Source organism: Cystoisospora suis (assembly GCF_002600585.1).
Source record: "Cystoisospora suis strain Wien I chromosome Unknown contig_2073, whole genome shotgun sequence".
NCBI classification, from domain to species: domain Eukaryota; phylum Apicomplexa; class Conoidasida; order Eucoccidiorida; family Sarcocystidae; genus Cystoisospora; species Cystoisospora suis.
This window is the reverse complement of record NW_027154872.1, coordinates 11,180-32,297: the sequence shown is the minus strand read 5'-3', so window position 1 is coordinate 32,297 and position 21,118 is coordinate 11,180. Positions and strand designations below refer to the sequence as shown.

The 21,118-nt window shown below is 45.1% G+C and overlaps 2 protein-coding genes across 2 annotated transcripts; both read right to left on the bottom strand.

Moving 5' to 3' along the window:
• Positions 1–760: 760 nt before the first annotated feature.
• On the bottom strand, positions 761–9,750 carry CSUI_004440 (nuclear protein es2). Its single transcript, XM_068064631.1, has 5 exons — positions 8,754–9,750; positions 6,757–8,069; positions 5,308–5,804; positions 3,919–4,572; positions 761–3,467 (listed from the first exon to the last, which is right to left on the bottom strand). The coding sequence occupies exons 1-5, from the start codon at positions 9,234–9,236 to the stop codon at positions 3,298–3,300; spliced, it is 3,117 nt and encodes a 1,038-aa protein (XP_067923393.1). The 5' UTR covers positions 9,237–9,750; the 3' UTR covers positions 761–3,297.
• A 5,188-nt stretch (positions 9,751–14,938) lies between these two features.
• CSUI_004439 (atp-dependent rna helicase chl-1) lies at positions 14,939–20,052 on the bottom strand. Its single transcript, XM_068064630.1, has 4 exons — positions 19,869–20,052; positions 18,731–18,925; positions 17,650–17,796; positions 14,939–16,798 (listed from the first exon to the last, which is right to left on the bottom strand). Exons 1-4 carry the CDS (start codon positions 20,023–20,025, stop codon positions 15,804–15,806), a joined length of 1,494 nt encoding a protein of 497 aa, XP_067923392.1. The 5' UTR covers positions 20,026–20,052; the 3' UTR covers positions 14,939–15,803.
• Between the last annotated feature and the right edge of the window lie 1,066 nt (positions 20,053–21,118).

Here is a 21,118-nt window from a genome sequence, read left to right as displayed (position 1 = left end):
GCTGTCTCACCCTGACACAGGGCGTGACAAGCTGGAGCACGCAACTGTGAACTTGTTCGCTTGCCAGTTGAGCCTGTCTACCAACCGGCAACCAGTAACCCGACGGTGCGGTCGTGCAGAAGAATCTGACGCCACGAGCGGGAGCCCCTGGTAGAGCAAAGTGACCATGCCCCCAGAAAGCAGGAGGCGCAGCAGGCAAGACAGGCCTGTCAAGTAGGCCGACACTGTTGAAAGACACCTCCCTGTGCGATAAACGCCGCCAAAGAGTGCGGGGAACGTGGACGATTGAGTTCCTCACCTCTCGCCCACCGAAACATTGGGTTGTGCTCAACGTCGACAACAAAAGAACGGCGGTCGCTATGCGTAAAACTAGTTGAGGAGAAGGTTCTGCCTCACTCGCAGTTCTAGACGACGCATTCGTGGCCTTGAACACTGTTCGCAGTTCCTTGGTGGCCTCTCCTGGTGTTGGTCGCGCGGCAACTATCATTCAACCTACTGCTGCTCGATCGGTCACGGATGTCGTGATCTTCACTGGTCTCAGCCAGCACTACAAGACTGGGAACAAGCCCAGGTCGCTGCTAGTTTAACCATCGCGCACCGAGGGAGCTGCCGTGTGAGAAGCTGGAGTTGAGAGCCATACGGCCAGCTCGCTGGCTGTCTAGGGTAAAGCGGGACCGTCACTCTACTGTCCGAACGCAGACCAAGGCAGTGTGCAGTGTGTGAGACCGCAAATGAGCGATTCCTAGGACAACCGTCAATGACAGGCTCCTTACGCGGGTGTTCCAGTCCTGCGGTGCCGTGAAGCGCAGGTGTAAGGAGGGTTAAAAAAAAACTCTTGGACTGCGTTCTTCACAATCACTCGAGAATACCTGTCTCGCAGCAACAGGGGAAGGAAACTGGCACGACACGCTCATGTATGCCCGAGTCTGACACCCTTGTAGCCGCGTATACCAACCGAATGTTCCACCTTCACTTGCTTAGTCTTCCCGGGAGACGGAATGTGAATGCGAGTAGGAGTGTGAAATGGAGAAAGTTTCATCGCAGGGTCTCCCACCGCACTCGTAGATATGGTCGTGGAATTCGTAGCGTGGGCCGAATTTGGCTGCGGGAGGGGCACCAGTGAAGGGGAAAAAGAAGGGGAACACACGCTGAGGAGTGGACTCGGTCACCGCGCCTTCAGGAGCACCTTCAGTCTCGCGGTTTTGGAACTGGGAGGTGCTAAAGAGGGCCTGGATTGGGTTGAAGAACTGGCTCGCGCCTCTGTTGGCCTCGTTGATGAATGACTGCACTGAAGCCGGGTCGATCATGCTACTGAATGCGCGTTCCATCATCTTCATGCCTTCATTCGGAGTCGCCATGAGGCTCTGAGCCATCTGCTCCATCATTTTGCTGCTGTTCGACCGAGTCAGGGCCTCCAGGAAGTTGCCGTACTCATAGGGTGTGTTAGCTGCTGCAGCCGCCTGGGCGCAGACTGCCAAGAGCAAGAGAACAGCGCAGCCGCGTGCCATTATAAAAACCCAGTGTCGCAATATTGAATACCTGTCTTATAGACAACTGTAGAACAAGCTGAAAGAAACCACGGGAAATTTGTAAGTGTCAGCTCAAAGTTGCGTCCCTGTTGGCCTCTAGAGAGATGTGCAGACCGCCCCCATTCATTTAGACTAGGGAAGTAGAACGAAAGGGTTCTTTGATCCGCAAGTCTCCCACCTTGCCTATCGCGTCTGGCGTTGTGGCGCAGGTGGCAGTCTAGCTCGCGCGACATGCCATCATGAGACCGGACTGGAGCGTCGCCTCAGTGATCAACGAAGGGCAGTGGCCCGGCGAGTTCTCCGACCTCGTATTCCTCCCAAGGCACAAACGAAGCTCCCAGAGCCAAATCTTTGGTACCCTTCGTCGAATCTGATCCCCACCCGGTTCGGCTTCAGAAGCTCACCCGCCTCTGCACTGCGCCACAGGTAGGAGATCGCACTTCCCCCAAGCGGCATTTCTCAGCGTGCCGCACTAGCATCCTAGGTGACACTTGGCTTGAAATAAAGGACACCGGAAAAAGACTGCTCTTTTACTCGACAAGCTGAAGGCTGAACGCTGGTAACAAAGCATCGGACTGGTCCCACGCTATGACTCCAAGACAATGCGGAATGCAGAGTTGCGCAGCTCACCGGGGACGACTGACATGGGCGAATGTGTACTGCCTTCTCAAATCATATAGAGTAGGATCGTGGCACGACTTTTTTTACGCTTTTATCTAAGTGCAGACGCCAGCTGAATTATACTGCAACATAAGTACGCCTCGTGCTCCTGGCCTAAGTAGCATCGGGCAAAAAACCTCTGAGAGCCGTCCTCTACCGGTCTCGGGCTGTTGACAATATTGAGACACTGCCAGTCTCTCCTCCGTGGTTCTTGAAGACGTTCATCCTTCGGACACATCCGTGTCGGGAGCCCCCGCGAGTGCAGACTTGATCCATCCCGTTGAAGAAGAAGCCTCCCGGGGGCTCAACATCACACGGCCTTCCTTCGTACTCTTCAGTTGTTTCTTCGATGCTCCTGTGCACGGGTGAGAGGCCCCCCGTCTTCAGCTTTACGCTCCCCCTCTTCGTACGTCAGTCACTTCCTGTGCTGAGACTACGACAAAGCTGGCTCATGTCTGCAACACTAGCTGCATCATGACTATTGAGTATTTCGCCGAAGAATCCCGGTCTTTCAGTCCGACACCGCAGACCCGTTCGGATTGCTGCGGGAAATCATCCCTCCGCCCGTACCGGAGAGTTTGTTCCAAACAGCGCCCTTTATGAGCTGCCCTTGTCAGTTAGGTGACCGCACTACCGCGGACAACAAGGTATCATATAACTACGTTGAATCTAAACTCTTGCTGCCCCTGCCGGAACCCTTGTGTCTTCTCAGTACAGCCATCTCAGCAACCGCACCATACGCCGCTGAATCTCGTCATCCCTAAACAGTTTTCGAACGGGTGTTGCAGGCAATCTAACTCGGACTCTCTCCTGAAGCGGCCACTCCCGTCCTGTCTCAAAAACGCGGCGGCGTTCTTCCTTGCGAACCACTACCGACAAGTCCTAGAGCATTTGAGAGAAGTTGTTCTCATCAAAAAAAGTTCAGCGGGATGGACCTTATGAGCAACTTTCTACGATGAGTTGGTTCACAGGCGTACACAGCACCATCAGATCTGCTTTATCAACTCTGTTGAATCATGACTGACAAGGAAAGCGGTCTTCACACGGTCGAGGGTGGGCCGCATAGAATGTCCACGAAACATTAGTTAGCCCTCATATCAACTTCTCTTTATAACAAACCATCTGTACACCTGGCATCATTTGGAAGATCATCCTCCGCACCTAAACCACCTGCTTGTTCTTTCGACTTTTCTCTGACTTTCACATTCGGGATAGAAAGAGAAAGCCGACTACTTCGGCTTGCATGGGACGAGGCGACCGAAGAAGAGCACCGGCTACCTGAGGAGACAAGACAGACAAAAAGGAGAAAAACAGAGGCCTGATCGTTCCTTACACGGAAACAACACGTCAATAGCGCTACAGAGAATCACTCCTGCTATCTGTCAGACACATAGCCAAAAATCGAATAGACAGAAGTCACCAGACTATCGTGATATACACTAACAGATTCCTCATGAAGGGAGGGCAGATAATAACCATTCTATAGTAAGAAAACAGGGAAGACGCTGATGTAGAGGTCAACACGACAAGAGCAGATCAGAAGTTCGAACAAGAGAAGATCTTGACATAAGTAACTAGGTGTAGTACATGATCTTCCGTATGAAAGCTTTGGAGTGCCTCCACACACATCTGCATAGATCACCCCAAGAGATCATCCTTTCCCTTTGTAGAATCGCCTTATGTATGAAAAGAGATCCTATTCTTCTCATCTCTTTGTTGCTTTCCTTACCTCCTTTCCTCTTAAAGAGACCCCCACTTGACGACTGTGTAAGACCAGCAAGATGACAAATTTCTCGGACTCCTTCGCTTACACGGTTATAATCCCCCCCCCTATTCTGGGATAAGAAGAGACATTGTCTACTGTCTCCCTTATCATCCTTCGAAGCCATCATTTTCTTCATTCTTTTCTCTATGGAACAACTTCCCCCTCCTCCTGGGGAGATACTCGAAGAAAGAGAACATGTCGAAGAGCTACTGCTTTTGAATCTCTTCCCCCCTCTTAATACAACTGACGCTGCCTGAGCTGCAGCTCGTTTCTCATGAAGATTTCTCCGTATATAAGCCCCATGAGGACCATAGAGTAAGGTCTGTTGGCGACGTCTCGATTGTTGTTCCTGTATACGAGAGGAAGCTCGGTCCTGTAGACGAGAGAGAGCTTTCTCTCTTGGGAGAGGATCAGGCATTTTGAAAGTTGCAAGGTTGATTGAGTTTGCTAAAAGTTGGCTAGATAACATTACAGAAGAATCTCCTCCTCCTCCTCCATGAGTGATCAACGAAGAAGAAAAAGTCTGGCTGACAGGACAAGGCTCGAAGATAGATGAATTAAGAAAAGGCGTCGAAGAACTTCCTGCTTGAAGACGTGCTGGGGTGCTCAACAGATCTCCTAGTGGAGGACAAAAAGGAAGATAGAAAGAAAGAAAAAGGAGAAATAAATACATAGATGGAAAAACGATAGAGAAAGATAGATAGATAGATGGAGGGGAAAGAAAGGATATAGAAAGAATGTACATGACCCAGAATGGTTACTCATGCACACATGCACCGTACATACATCTTCATACACACACACATCCATACAGACAAGCAGAGAGAAGAATACTGACTATTAAAGCAAAAGAGTCTCAGAGATAAAGTAGAAAAAGAAGAAAAATGAGAAAGAAGGCATCCACATCTTTAGTCAACAGATAGCACTGGAAGTTTCTCAGAAAAAGGCAGTAGTCCATGTCCGTACATCGAGGTACTACGAGAGCAGATATACAAATCACATACATATATATATATATATGTTATGATACAGTGTCTAGACAAGTACATCGTGATGCGATACTATGCTAGAAAAAGAGAAGAATGGACTTGCCAAGAGTCTTGCCATGAGAGCAAAGAAAAGCAAGATGGACATTCAGACTCCTGACAGAAATGAGAAGATCTAGCACGGAAACAGGCATCACACTCCTGTAGAGAAGAATACATATATATATATATAGATATATAGATAGATAGATATAGATAGATATATAGATATATAGATATATATATATAGATAGATATATATATATATAGATATATAGATAGATAGATATATCTATCCATATGTATAATCTCCGGTTGTTGTTCTTACTCCATGTAACGACAGGAGGAGGACAGACAGGAGTCACCCCCTCCCCCTGAGCCCCATCTTGCCTTGTCGGGACAGACACCTGAGCTTGCTGATCGATAGAAGAAAGATGTTTTGACGTTTGAAGGCTAATGGCTGTTCTACTTGTCGTTTTAGGTAGTGCTGGGCCTTGCTGTGAAGGATGATGTGAGTTAACGGGGAGACTCTGAGAGCTCAAATCGACTGTATGTGTATATCCCGTAACTGCTCCAGGTATAAGTATAGATTGTTCGGAGGCTTTCTTCAGTTTTTCTTCTTCTTCGCGATCTCTCCTCTCTCGAATGAGCTTAGAATCCCACACTACAGCAGAAGCTTCTTCCAAGGCTCTTCTCTGTTCTTCCGTCGGCGCTAGTTGCGCCGCCTTCTCTAGTTGAAGAGAATACATCGAATGGTGCTGCTCTCTCTCGGATGACGTGTATCGAGTATTCACATTCACAATCTCTCCGCTTCTTCTACTCGGTCTAGAAGAAGAGGCGAAGGAGATAGAGAGAGGGAGAGAGACGTAGAGAGAGAGAGAGAGGAGGAAGGGGCGAAGATTCAGAGAAGAGAAGAGGGCAGCATACACAGACAGAGAGAGAGAGAAGAAAAGAGGATGAAGGTGCGCTTCTCTGAATATCTCAGCTAGGTATATGACTTACACTTACACACAGATACACATGGATATCAAACATATAAAGATATACACGCGTATACACTTCTCGACATACATACTGATATAAATATATATATATAGACATGTATCGACACATATGCATACAGGTATGTGTATATACGAGTACGGGCATCTACGGGCACATACATACATACATACATGCCGAGTCACTATTTTATGAGATTACAGCCCCCCTATGATCTATGACACAAGAGGTAGACACAAACAAAAATCTCCGGTGTACGTACACCTCCATCCCTCCTTTCCTCCGCTGACCTTTCCACCCCATTCAACACTTACACATACAGATATTTAGATGTACATTCATACTGCCTGCATATCACACTTACTCCTGCCAATCTATCCATCTGTATCTATATATAGACGTAAATCTATCCACAGTATCATCCAAGACCTACTCTTATGTTGCACGTCCGTAACTGCAATCGTCTACCGGAAGATTCACCCACGGCTATCTATCCTTAATCTATCTATATTTAGTCTATCTATCTTTGAAATATCTATCTCTCTATCCATCTATCTAGCTATCAAGCTCTCTCCATATTGCCATCCACTCCTTACGCCTCTGCATATGTATATCCTAAGTCCTCTATTCCAATACTTCCGCATACTCACAGATACACCTACATAGATATATAGATAGATAGATATAGATAGATAGATAAGTAGATTGAAGATAGGTAGATTAACGACGGATGGATGTCTATTTCTTCGAGATCTTTTGTATAGAAGTGACTTACTCATAAGGTTGTCTGTGAGATTCTAGGGTATCGAAATTGGGATAGAAGAGATTATTTCTGGTGGCTAGAAATCCTACAGCGAGCTGTCCTTTCGCCTGTTCACCCTGAATCGTTTTCTTCTGGATCTCCACCATGCGAGCATTGTGTCTTTCTTGAGTTTCTCCTATCCATCTTTGTTCTTCCTCCTTCTCCGCTTTCTCTTTGGCGATAATGTCGAAGAAGCTTCTTGTGTCTTCGCTCATATACCGACGAAGAAATGGATCTAATCGCAGCTCTGTCTTAACACGGTGATACAGGCCTTTCTTTCCATTTGGGAGAGGAACAGCCAGATGCAGATCTCGAGACGATTTTCTCCATGAAGAAGAAGAAGAGAGAAGAGGAAGAGAGGGAGAAGAAGAAGAAGAGAGAGATGGAGTGGGTGAAGGGGGGGGGGAAGGAGAGGGTGGAGATGTGCTTTTCTTTCTTCTTTCTCGTCTTGTTTCGGATGGAGAAGTCGCATCCTCTTCATTAGAAGAAGCCCCGACATAAGGAGATGAACGTTTTAAACTTGAAGATTGGATCTCCTTCTTATTTCGCTCAGCTTCACTCGAAAGGTCTTCTTCCTCTTCTCCGAGATCTTCGGGGGGGGGACCATCGACATGTTGTCCTTCGTCGTGTGTGCTTTTCTCTCTCGTTCTGTGTGGACTGACAAGATTCGGGCTTGTTTCTGCATGCGCCGTCTCCTTCGTATCTATAGATCGATGTCTTCTTTCTTCCCTTCTTGAAGAGAGTGATTTGTCATATACACCCCTCTTCTCTTTCTCTTCTTCCTCTTCAGCCTTGCCATCCTCCTCTTCTTTGCCCGCTTCATGATCATCTTCTCTACCACTTTTCTCTGTCGTTCTTTCTCTTCTTCTTGTTCTTTTCCGCTCTCGTCTCTTCTCTTCTTTTTCTTCTCCACCATCTGAAGAAGACGATTCAATCATGATAAGATTCTCCCCTCTTTCCTCTTCTTCTCCTCTCTCGTTCTTCCTCTCTTGCTTTACTTCCACAGGTCTTGCCTTTCTCAAAAAAGCAGAAGAAGAAGTTTCTTCTCTATGGATGGGTGTATGAGGAACAGAAGGAGAGAAGGAGGTTCTTCTCAAACAGCTATCCGAAGAAGGATAAGAAGACGACGAGAAGACAAAATGTCTTCCGTTGGCTATGTCGTCATAATCCTCTCTTTCATGACGTGTCGAGCCGGTCCCTTGTCGATTGAGAATACTTGCCGGGGTCACTTCACGTATTCTCTCAAGTAAAACTTCCGCTGTATAAAGATCTTTCCTTCTCTCTGCCTTCAAACAACACATCGACAGAATGTATCCACATAAGCATATAGAGATGTATATATAAGCATATATATAAGTATATACATGTCGAATATTCTCCTGTCTCTTGAAGTGAGAGACGAGACCTGAGCCTCCAAGCGTTCTTTCTGAAAGCCTCGTCATTTTTGTCGACATGCCTTATCTTCTCTCCCTTGTGCACCTTCATTCGTGTGTCACTTCTACATACATATACATATATACACATATATATATATAGGTATCTAGACGTAGATATAGAATAGAGAGCTCGATACCTAGAGTGATGAACTTGGAGGTGTAGACAGATGGCATACACGGAGAAGAAGAAATCGTCTTTTATCTACCTGAGAGCGAACACACACAAGAGCTTACACTTCATATGAATATATACAGAAATGTAAGCTACTGATATATACATATATATATATATAGCATACAAAGATACCCATACACACACTTCTTGAATGACTATGCACGCAGACACCTCTCTACATAAACAACGCCATGTTAGGAATTCTAATTCCCCATGTAAATGTATATCCATATCTCCACATATCTATATAGATAAATATATATCAGTGCGCGTAGTTTAACAAGAGAAAGCCAGGGGATCGATCGTCTTTTCTCCTTTACGATGGGTAAAGCCTTGTATCTTTATGTATTTTTTCTCACCTCAAGAAGCTGAGTGAGGAGTTGAAGCAGCGGGAGATCGGGATAGTAATCTCGTGTTATGATATGACAGAGTGCTTGAGTATAGTTTCTCTGATCTAAAGATATAGAAGGAAGAGACGAAGGGATGGGGAAAGCCTTCTTTGCATGCAAGAGAGAAAGCTGACAGGAGTTTAACTTTAAGCGAGAAGCAAGAGACGAAGACGTCAAATTCTCTCTTCCGCCTCTTTCTCCTGCTGCGACAACACTTCCATCTGCTGCTGACGGGTCTTTTGCATCTTTCTTTACCGAAGAAACAGCATTGGGACCCTGCGAAACTAAAGAAGATGAAGAAGAGGAAGAAGACGGTAAAAGAGAAGGGGGAGGTTCACCTACAACTTTCTTATAGAGAGGAGGGGGGACAGGAATTCTACCACGAGGGTAAGAACGGATCGAAGAAGAAGGAGAATTCTTCTCCAAAGATGGCGACGTCTGTCCAGATGTCATGGTGGTCTGACGGTACAGGGAATTAACTTAGATCTTCTTCATGTAGTGACAGGTAGAAAAGAAGAGACAAATACGAACTTCTGGATGAAAAGAAAGAAAAGCTGGGAGAAATGAAGGTATCAGAAAGGTCACTGGTAGAACGGTGATCTCGACAACACGTAAACGATGAAACTGCCTGCATCTACAGACGTCCCGTTGAGCCAAAGGCTTCGGTGGGAGAGAAAAGGACAAGGGGCATCTCCCACTGAGAAGAACTTTAGTGAGTCATCTTGAGTAACAAAGGACAATCTTACGCGGTCCGGAGGAAGTTGAAAAGAAGCAAAATCTCCGATTGCATGCCCGAAACTCCATACAGCCCAAAAAGGCAAAACGCAGTCATTCACGGAAAAGCCAGCGATAGAGAAACAAGAGCGAGAACCTTAAGGGATGTCTCTCCAGGGAGTCTCAAGGAACGAATTTCGTTGCAAGAGAGGTAAGAAAGGGAGCAGGCAACCAAGAAAGCCCCAACTTCAAGCCGTGGAGAAACTCTTCGAGCACAGCAGAAAGAGAAAGTCTAGAAAACATTCAGCACATGGTTCTTTTTGCTTGCTGCATGCAGAAGTGGCTTGTTGGTTTGACTACCCTCCGTAGGTGAAGTGGAGATCATAGAAATGGCGAGATGAGGAAATTCCCTCGGCTGCTCCGCCATTTGAAACAGCTGGACGAAAGCAACGAAGGCAACGAGAGAAAAGTTTGGAGCATGACTGAAGAACAAAGAGTCAATGGTCACAACGGTCGATGGCCTCTTGATGCGCTCTGAGGGAAAATCGGGCGTGAATGGAATTTTCCAGGAGATATCTGTTCTGCTAGAAGCCGGCAAACCTCCTGAGTTGAATCAGGATCAGTCATGCAGATATGATAAGTGCTTAAAAAGAGCGTCTCTTTTGAAGTGATCTTTCTTGGATTCTTTGTCTTTGAGCTTGGCGAGTTCCTGCGTGATTGGATCCTCTTCAACGGTATCCCCTCCAAGGCGCACCGACACAGAGAGATCGAAGTGGCGTAGCCAACAGAATGAGCAAGACAGAAATTAGCCTAAGTCCAGCAAGTTGAGAAGTCAGAGGAGGAGTTTGCTATACACGAGAACCAGAAGAACCCTCTTCGATGAAACACAAAGCAAGACAACGATCAATCTTGAAGTAGGTCTGGAAGTCGAGTTGTCATAGCCCGCTTTGTGCATCCACCCCAAGCCTCGCTGCAGTAAACTGAGAGACAACAACCACAGAATCCCGGGATACCTGGCCGGCTCACAAGTTGTAGGAGGTCATTCTGTGCTGAACAGCCACATGGTGTGACAGCCTCATGCACTTTTCTACGTCTCTCTACGCAAAAGAGAGACTTAGAAAGTTCATGCGTGTCCTCCCAGGACTGTGGGTCGACCTGTTCGACAAGACAGAAGAGATTCGTTGCCTGTTTTACCTCGGAAACACGAAGATGTCAGCACTCTGTTACAAAAGAAGAATCGAGGGGGTCTAGAGTGATGAGCCCAGCTTTCTGGGTAGGCTTGTCTAGGTAGAGTGCCCTGGACAGTGATGAGCCCAGCTTTCTGGGTAGGCTTGTCTAGGTAGAGTGGCCTGGACAGTGATGAGCCCAGCTTTCTGGGTAGGCTTGTCTAGGTAGAGTGGCCTGGACCCATCGTATTAAGCAATACGTTTAGAAGTAACTAGTCGTTCTTGCCACAGCTCTAACGCCCTCGGTCCTTGTACCTCACCACTCTTTGTTGTCAGTTCAGCTCCTGACCTCCGTCATCAACAGCAACACTAAGGAGGCTTCGCACATTCTAACACTCTCGGCGCCAGGCGAAATGCTTATACCTTGGCTCACTCGGGTCTGAAACACTCCTAGTCTAAGGGAGGAACATGGAAAAAAACTCTGTACACCTTTCCACAAATAAACACTACCTACTTTCCGTGCCAGGAAAATAAAAGGAGCTTTAGATCGAGGCCAGCCCCCTAGATATTCTCCAGTTTCGACAGTTTGCTACCACCCCAAATGGATAGCACGAGACATCCTCGAAGAAATCTTCTCGGAGAGTACTTACTACAAACATTCGACCTCTCTACAATTACACCACGCTACGTCGTGAGGTGACCTGACAGTCCTGCGTCACTCTGGAGATGTGATGAGACTCGTTTGTCTCCGCTCCACCATGACAGAGATCCTGATTTCTGTGCTTGAAAACGTTTCTGCACAACAAGTAAGTCGGGAACCGCCGGCTCTCTGAGTCAGCAGCAGGACGAATGAACCCAGAGATCTTGGCATATGTGCTTGGCTCTACTAGTCAGCAGCGAAACCACTGAAGTGCATAGTTCGTGAAGTGTTCAACAGTGCCTGAGGCGTCAAGAGGATGGTGCCACGAGTGCGGCGACATCTGCTAGCCGTGTAAAGCGACCCTCAGTCCCCACCCACCGCATTGTGAAACAACAACTGAAACGCACTAAAGGCCTTAGACCGTGCCGAACAGATTCCCAAGAAATCTTATGGACCGCTACGGCTTGGTGGTTTCACGCGGATCTGGGGCAGTGTTGCTGTTGCGAAGACCAGCGGACGAAAGGTACGTCCACCGCTACCCGAGGTTAATCCTTTATACGAGCGGAGTCTTGGCAGAAAGATCATCCCTCCTCTCGTTACTGCTCTTTCCCGGTGCCTGCCTACCTGTCCTCCTCTTGCAGCAAATGAGTGTGTGAATGAACGCTGGATAGGCACGTGCCCCTACCTCAATTTCGAGTGACCCAGGCGTAGAAGAAAGAGAGCTTACATCATTTGAATGTCGTTACAACGGATCTCACGCCAAAATCCATCTCACCCACGCAACAAAAAACATGTTCCACGTACAGCAGAACAGCGAATCACGTACCGGTAATGAGTACGCGAGCTCTCCCCTTTTTGAACTGCCTTGAAACTTCAAAGAGATCGACTCCACACGCTGATCTTCGAACCCCATCACCCAATCCACACTGAATCATGCCCCACGAACAAACAGCCATGTCCGTTTCCCTACATGCATGGAACAAGTAGCTAACCCACACATCCACACAGAATTTACTACCCGATTGACACAGAACAGACTTCTCGATTCTACCGGACTTTGCAAATAAAAACCATTCCAAGAAAACTGCATTATCATCTTCACTTCTTTTTTTGTTGTTCCTTGGACTAAACCTTACGGAAACCGAGAGATCTCTTCATGTCTGCTTCTGATGACGGCGGCAACACGGATTCCGGCGCACACTCGCCTCTCCCATTTACCTCGGCCCAGAAAGCGGGGAAAATGAAAACTTCAAAGGCGTCAGCTTATGTGAAAACATACCGCTGTCTGAGGGGAACTCGAGGGTGGTAGCCTTCCCGTTTGGCAGCGGCAAGCATGTTTCTTTGGTCGTCCCGCTTAGTCTAACATAACTCTCAGGGCACTTGCATTCATAAGGCCTCGTTCTATCTCCTGTTTCAACACACTTGCCTTCGCCACAGGGCTTTTGAAGACATGGACTTCGCAAAGCATCTTTGATATCTCCAAAACGCATGTCAGTTGTTCTAGGAGACGGCGATCCGGATGTGGATGTGCAAGTTTTGCCATCCCCAGTGAACCCTTCTTTACATACACAGTACGACCCACCTCCAGCACCATGTAGGTCAACGCACTTCGCATTCGCGTCACAAGCATATCCGAGAAAAGAGCAAGCACATGCTCCGTAGCTAAACTCGGATCTGTACATGAGCGATGAGCCACATGTTAGTAACCCATCGGAACATAGATTCCCGCATCCGGTCTGAAAAGAACATGCTGTTCTACTGCAACAACTCCCCGACGGACATATAGCATTAGCCCATACACGTTGACCATCGTAATATCCTCTCTTGCCACATCCTTTTCCTAACTCAGACGTTCTGCATAGCCACGATCCAGAGGGGACGTTCGCTCGCTCCTTGAGAATGTATTCGCTCACTTGAGGTTCTGCTGCATTCCCGGATGTACCTGTTAGAACCTGAGAGTCACCTTCGCCAACAAATGAGACAGGCGTCTCTAAGTCTTTCTGGTTGACATTCAACGAGGACGACGACGACGATCCATGTTCCCGTAAACCTTGGACTAGAAGCAGGGGATTCATCTCTCCTGCCGTTAACAGACCCAAACCAACAACTGCAACACCCAGTCCTAGCCGATGGATCTTCGTCGCCATGTTGATAGATTCACTGTGATAAATACCTCGGGCACAACAGCACTAGTCAGTCAAAACATTCCCGCTGATCTCCTCGAACCAGCAATACGGCGCGCCTGTCTCAAGAAGCAAGAAGAGGCGACGATACCAAACACCTTATTACAACGTCTGAAAGAAAAAAAACCAACTGAACACGCATCTGACGCCCACCAGCTGCTGTCCGAGACACACGTTTGAGAAACCTGTCTCTCCTCTCCCCCCAGACCCCCCTCTGCGCCTCCGTCCGTGTTGTTTGCGACGAACTTACAGAGAAGCGAAAAAGAGACGCCGTTCACAGCAGGCGGTGTTGGGGCTTGGCGGTTCTTCCTACACGGAAGCCCCCCCCGGCCTTGTCAAGGCGACAACGGTGTGATCCCTGGGGCATAAACCCTACCCACGTCCGGCTATTCAGGACCGTCCGGGGCTGTCTCGCCCAAGCAAGATTGCCGGAGGGGGTGAAGATGTTGTTCATGCACCGCAACACGCGACCGCTGCCGACTTGGGGAAGAGACACTCACGAGGAGAGAGAGAAGCTCCTTGTGAATCTTGATACGATTCCTTGAGAGGCACGTCCCCACCAAGGTGTTCTTTTGTTCAAGCCATCAATCGAGTTACTGACGCTGACATTCTGAAGAGAAAACACCCTTCGTAGGTCAGGAGACGAGGAGAGCGGAATGGCTATTTCAGATCAGAAAGAGTCGATGCAATGAATGTAGTCTTTCTTGTCTTCAATAGAAACATTCGTTCGTGGCCTGACTTCGGATGAGTGCGACCCCGTCAGTTTTGTTTCTTCGGTACTAGTCACCGTCTCTTTCTCTCGTTAGACCGATCTGAAACTTCATTGTATGCAGGAATGTTCATCGTCATGTCCCCGTATAGGAATATTCACTCAGTAACTTCGCCAGTGCTCTTCCATCGTGGATCGGGGAATCGCGGCATCATACTTGCGCGCCATGGAAGAAATCTTCAAACGCAGGCGAGTTCATCTACTGTTTTCCAGTCCTGCTAAGATTTCTTTCCACTGTAGATAAGTTGTCCGTAGAGATCTAACTTGCGATAGAGTAGAGTTCAAGAAGCACAGTCGTTCTGAATCGATCCATGAAATAGACTGGTCATAGGAGAGAGATTACCGTATGAAAGTCTGGATAAAAAGCGAAGAGTGCTTGGCTATTTCTTTTTATTCTCGGGGACTTGTGATGCTCTCAATCATCACAGTGCCATTCTACGACAGGCCACGCAGCGACCGTCACGAAGTTTCGATATCTCACTCTGATCTGGGCTGCAGAGAAAAGGACACAAGAGAAACTCCACTACGTCCGAACAGAGAGAATCTCTCACTTTCTTCTTCACGGTGATCTTTCCAAATGTGCCATTGGGCGATCCGGGGAGAGCTCATATTTCTTCAGCATGAAAGGACAGTAACCGAGGGTCAAGGGGTTGGGAGAATGTTTCTGCTTCATATACAAGAAGAGACAAACTAGGTCATCTCTTTGCAAGAAACTAAAAGTCGATGACTTCCGAGAAAAGGCAAATTTCTTACGCGACCATTTTTCCCTCACTCTTTCACTTTTTTCACACACACATGCCGCATGACTCGAGGACACCCCTGAAGATCACGATGAAAGAAAGAACCTAGAGAAAGGAAACTTCGTCTGTCGCATCTGTTAGCTATGTGGCCCTGCATAGAATTCTGTTGTTTTCTTCATTAATAGTCCTCCTCCGCCCAATTGAGATCCAGTCATTCATTCATTTTCACTCCCTCAGGTTGGATCGATCCATGGCCTTCTCTTCTTTCTCAGTTCACATGATAATCTTATCATTTAACCTTCCTTATACTGTCTCGTTGCCGACTCATACTTCAACGTCTGGGAAACTTCACACACTTATCGCTCTTTTTCCTCCTCTCTTCCTCTCTACGAACATATGCATATATATGTATAAATACTCATGCATTCATCATATAACTTAAAGAGCTTCTCAATTATTGTGCATTACTTCCGTCGTTGCATGCAGGCTACAAACCACAGCCGATCTCCTCTACTTCTACGGCTGTCTTTGTTTATCTTTCTCTCTCTCTCTTTTCACATATATACATGCGTGTCTGTATATACATGTGAACACTCTATGTAGCCTGGAGAGGTTTCTACATGAGTAAGGATGGATTCCTTCCTTCGGTCTCCCTCTTTTGCCCTCTCTCCATAAGCTTTTTAAGTACGTGTGGAAGAGAATCTCGAGAGAAAGAAGAAGTGATCATGTTCGAAGCTCTCTTCATAGAGGAGAGAAACAGACTGCTTCTTCATTTCTACCTAGCTCCTTGTCTTTCTCTTGATCATTTTCACTTCCCTTTTTCTTTGTGCAGAAGAGACATTTTGTGAAAGAATCTTTCTAGGTTTTGTGCAACTTTTTCTTTTTCTCCTTCCCTTAGTTCACTTTTTTCGCCTTTTCCTTGTTGTTCTCCTGAGGTGTATATACAGTTGAACGTTTCAGCAGAGACATTTTGATAATAATGTAAGGAATCTTGTATCCATTTGGATAGACAAGACTGAACGGATTTCTCTTTATATCTTCTATCTATCAGGAAGACACATGAATAATCTCCTTTATGACGTATCGATCTCCCAATTGTCTGGTTAATCGTCTGCATGCACTGCAGAAATCCGTATGATGAATAGGTCGTCTGTGGATGACCTAATGCATACTCTGTTTCCCCAGGTGTATAGACACCTCTCTTGAGTTTTGAGGAGGTAGTCTCTTGCTTCCGAACTTCTTGTCCGTCTTTTTCTTCCTTTTCTTTTATTTTCTGTTCCCTTTGTTTCTCGAGTATAAGCCGATGGAAATGTGAAGATCTTAACTGGAATTCTGGATCTTTTATATTCGGATAAGGAAGCCCTATCAAGAAAATGAGGCGTGCTAAGCTATCATTAAAATTTACCCCTTCGCTTAAGCTCCCGCTCATGACACATAGCAACACTACGGCTCGTATCTTCTTGGATGATAAATGACTTCTTGGGAATCTTCTTTCTTTCTCTTCTACTTCATTGGGAAAGATCTTTCTTTTCTCATTCTTCTCTGATCGATATGCAAAATCTTCTTCTTCTCTCTCATTCAACGCTGTTCTGCGTGACTGTCCTACAAAGAGAGAAGAAGAAGAGATGGTAGGGGTTACACAAGGAGAGAAAGAAGAGGAGAGGGACGTCTCTTCATAGAGTTTCTCCTCCGTTTCTTTCTTTCTTTCTTGCGAAGAGGTTTGATCTTTGTCAGATCTCGAGGCTCTTTTGATAGCTTCTTTATACGCAGTAAAAACGTCCATGCCTTCCCCACATACAATTTCTGTAAAGAAAGCAAAAGGACACATGCCTCACACTCCACTCACGCATGTCTATCTATCTACTTCCACATATACGTAGAAGACATGCATACATACACACATATATAGAGAGAGAAAGAGAGAAAGAAAGAGAAGCAGTTTGATACAGGGCGCATAGCTGGGATCAGGATATTCCCTTCTTTCAGGTTATACAATAGACATTCTCATATATACGCACATACCTGCATACTTTCATACTTACATATAGATATCTCTCTATATAGATATATGTATGTATATATGTCTGCATGCATGTAGGTGGCGAGTTCATCTTTTCAAGGTCTTGATTTAACAGGTACAAAGAGAAAAGTGTGTTTCTTAAGAGAGAGAAGAAAGACGAAAAGAAGAAAAGACCAAAAGCGCCTCGGGTGATACAAGCAAATCCGTACGGCATAACTGCACTAGGGATGTTATGTCTGTACGAATATACGACACATGAGACGTACCCACGTATACTATATATATATATACTTACATATATACTTCAAGACCTCCATACATATGTATATATATATAAATAGAATATGTACAAGGGAATCTATACGTCTGTTTGAACTCTATAAGAGAGAAATGTCTAACTGGACTTATCATCCTCTCTCTATGCAGCTGGAAGATAGAGATAGACTGAATACATATAGAGTAATAGATAGATACAAAACAAAAGTAAGATCGGAGAAACAAGATCGAAGTGGATAGAGAAAATGACAGATCCTATCAAAGGGGATAGAGATGATAGAATCTATGACCTAGACAATACTGTGAGACATGAGAGAAAAAGAAGAAGACTTCTCCTTCTCCTTCTTCTTGTCCTCACCCAAAGGCGAAGAAGAAGAATTAGAACGTCGAGAATATCGATGACGTGGGGTTTCTCCTCTTTGAAATCTCTCTGCATGCTGCTGCGTCTCAAGAAAGACTAAGACATCCCCCTCTGACTGGAGAGGAAGAAAAAGAGAAGAACCTTCTACAGACAGACAAAAGAGAGAAAAGAAAAGAAAGTGAAGTAAACCCCCCTCTTCCTCTTCTTCTTTCTCAACTCCAAAAGTAACGAACACCGTATCTATCTATCTGTCTATCTATCTATCTATATCTATCTATATCTATCTATATCTATCTATATGTATGGATGTATGTGTATGTTTGTATTATCTACATAAGACTGAGAATAACGTAGACAGTGTATGTACACTGTGAAGAAAAAATCAAATTTCTCACTTTTGAACTTTCATTTGTCCACCCAAAACGTCCTCCCTTCAAACAAGAGAAGATCTATCGTCCAATTTCTTCTATCCCTCGTATCGATAGATCCAGATACATAGACACATCAAGACCTGTGTATACACGTATGTACACGTGTGTATATACCTGTATCTATGGATCAAGCTATAAATCTCCACATTCTGCTGGCGACTACAGGGACAAGAAGAAGAGGAAAGGAGAGAGATGGTAGGGCGTAGATGACTGCTATTTGTCTCTAGGCTTGGGAGGTCTTGAGTAAAACGTTTCTGTTCATTCTTCTCTCTGTCTATCACTTATACATAGACATACATATACAATAGACATATAAGGTGTGTAAGCAGAAAAGAGAAAAGAAGTTCTATTTCTACACCTTATAGGTCTATTCTATATAGATGGATGAACTCAGCGATATCTATAGAGAAGTTTAAACGCCATAAAGAAGATAGACATTTCCAGAGAGAAACACAAGAAGAAGAAGAGAGCCAGGCATGTAGACAGAGATATGCATCTTTTGAGATAGGTGCAATACATCTATAGATTAACGATAGACAGACAGTTTAAGATAGATACATACATAGATCTAAGATAGATCCATAGAGAGACTAGCGAAAGATACATCGATAAATATAGCCAGAGAATTATCCGAGGAGGGAGCGTACCCTGTGTGACAAGAAGAGACCGAAATTCCTTTAGCTGAGAAAAGGAAGTGAAAAAGAGGACGACTCCTTCTCCTCTAGGAATGTGTTGAAGAGACAAAACAAGAAGATGAAGAATGTCTTTGTATTGGTCGTGAAACCTCCCTCTCTGACTAAAAGAAAAGTCAAACTCCTCCTCCTGCAGTCCCCCAGTCCCACCTGCGAAATGCAACAAGACAAAACAATTAACAGAAATCTAAAAAGAAAAAGAAAAAGAAGAACCGCAACACCCTACCGCAAATCGATTCACATACATCGATATCTACACATACATACAGAGAGACAGAGACAGAGACTGAATGTATACAGATGATCCATGCACAGAGGAGATATATATAGATCCTCACAGACATATATATATATATAGAGAGAGAGAGAGAGAGATGGAAAGAAAGGAAGAAAGAAAGAGTAATGAACGTCTGAAGAAACACGACAAAGAAGAATGCAAGCTTATCCATGAGAAGGCTACAGTCGAATCTATCAGCCTTATCTGTATATACAGAGAGATATTATCTATATATATATATACATATAGAGAGACAGTTTAGATATGCGCCCATGTTTATGCAGATGCATATCTCTCTATCTCTCTATTTATTCATGTATGGCATGTAATTGTACGGACCCCTCCACCTCTGATGAGCCTTATCTTAGAGTACCACAATACAGTCTGCTATTTCATTCTTTCTTCTTCTATCCGTAGGCTCCACTGAGAAAGAAGAAAAAGAAAAGAAAAAGAAAAGAAAATGAAAGAGCTAGAAAAGGTAGATCTACGCCACACCCGCTTGCGTACATACATATATATATATACAGATAGGTAGGTAGTAGGTAGGTAGGCAGATTCAAGATAGATAGATAGATAGGTAGGTAGTAGGTAGGTAGGCAGATTCAAGCTAGATAGATAGATCGATAGGAAAAAAGAAGATCGATAGATAGCTCATTGCTCGAGATAGAAACAGAGAAGAAAGGAAGAAGGAAGGATATGGACGAGCCTCATGCCAATGGGTACGGAGATAGACAGAGAAAGAGAGAAAGAAAGAAAGAGAGAGAGAGAATTTCTTGACCTAGCTTAGATAATGAGGTGGCTGTGTCGTACTAGTACCTGTTTTGGAGAGGGTCTGAATGAAAAGACGGTCAGGGGAGATGACGTGATCCCCAAGGAAAGAGGGATAAACTCCAAAGGAAAAAGAAGAAGAGATAGATGGATCTCCCCTGAGAAGAGGCTCGAATCGAGAAGAAGGAGTCATCGTCCCTCCCATAAGAATGCACTTGCGGCACCCCTCTACTGTTGAAAAGAAGAAAATCGACCAAGAGGAGGAGAAAGAAGAAGAAGAAAGCAAAACAGAGAAAGAAAGAAGAAAAGAAGAACATAACATGCATGCATGCAAACACACAGACAAGAAACAGAAACGAAAGAATGAGCTGTCACTCACTCTCTCTCTCTCTCTTTCTTTCTTCTTCTTCTTCTTTCTCAAAGAAAGTCAACAAGAAAAGGAGAAAACAAGGAGGAAAGAAACAAAGAAGGAAAGAAAGCAAAGAGAAAGAGAGAGGGAGGTATATGAATGTGTCTATGGATGAATATGTATGTAGGCATATGTATGTCTCTATGTATGATTACGAAGGCTTGTATGTATGGAGACGCATGCATGAAGAAAGAAAGAGAGAAAGACCGAAGAGTAGGATGGCTACGAGGCGAGTCTTCGAGTTACGTCAGTCCCTCTTTCCTCCTTCTCTTTTCTCTCTCCCTTTTTTCTTCTTCCTCTACTTTCTCCTTTTCTTCTTTTTCTTTTCTCTAAGCGCAAAGCGACGGAAAGAGACAAGGACAGAGGCAAGAAGACAAGGGGACATACATGCACATACACGCATATACAAATACATATATACATAGCTATATATACATATATACGCACATATACAATGTCACACTCGTATTCATGTAGACACGTACATATGTATACATATATATATATACATATATATATATATATATATGTTTTAAATCACACAGGCATAAGCGGCCTATAGATCGTTAAGCGTGTAGATTGTAGTAGATACGGTACGAATGACTGATATACAGATTCTGCTCTACCTAGAAGCTAAGAATGTTTCCTAGATCCCTAGGAGTCACCGCAACTACCTCGCAGGCTTTCTACTTCTTGCTCTTCTTCCTTTCATCTCTTCTTCTTCTTCTTCCCTCTCGTTTTATCTATGCATCTATCTTTCTATCTACTTCGCTTACGCCTATATAACTTCCATGAAAGGGTTGAGGTGTACATACACCTGGAAACTTACATAGAAAGCGAAATTTTTGTCCTGCGGAAGAAGGAAGGAGAGAAAGAAGAAGAGAGAGAA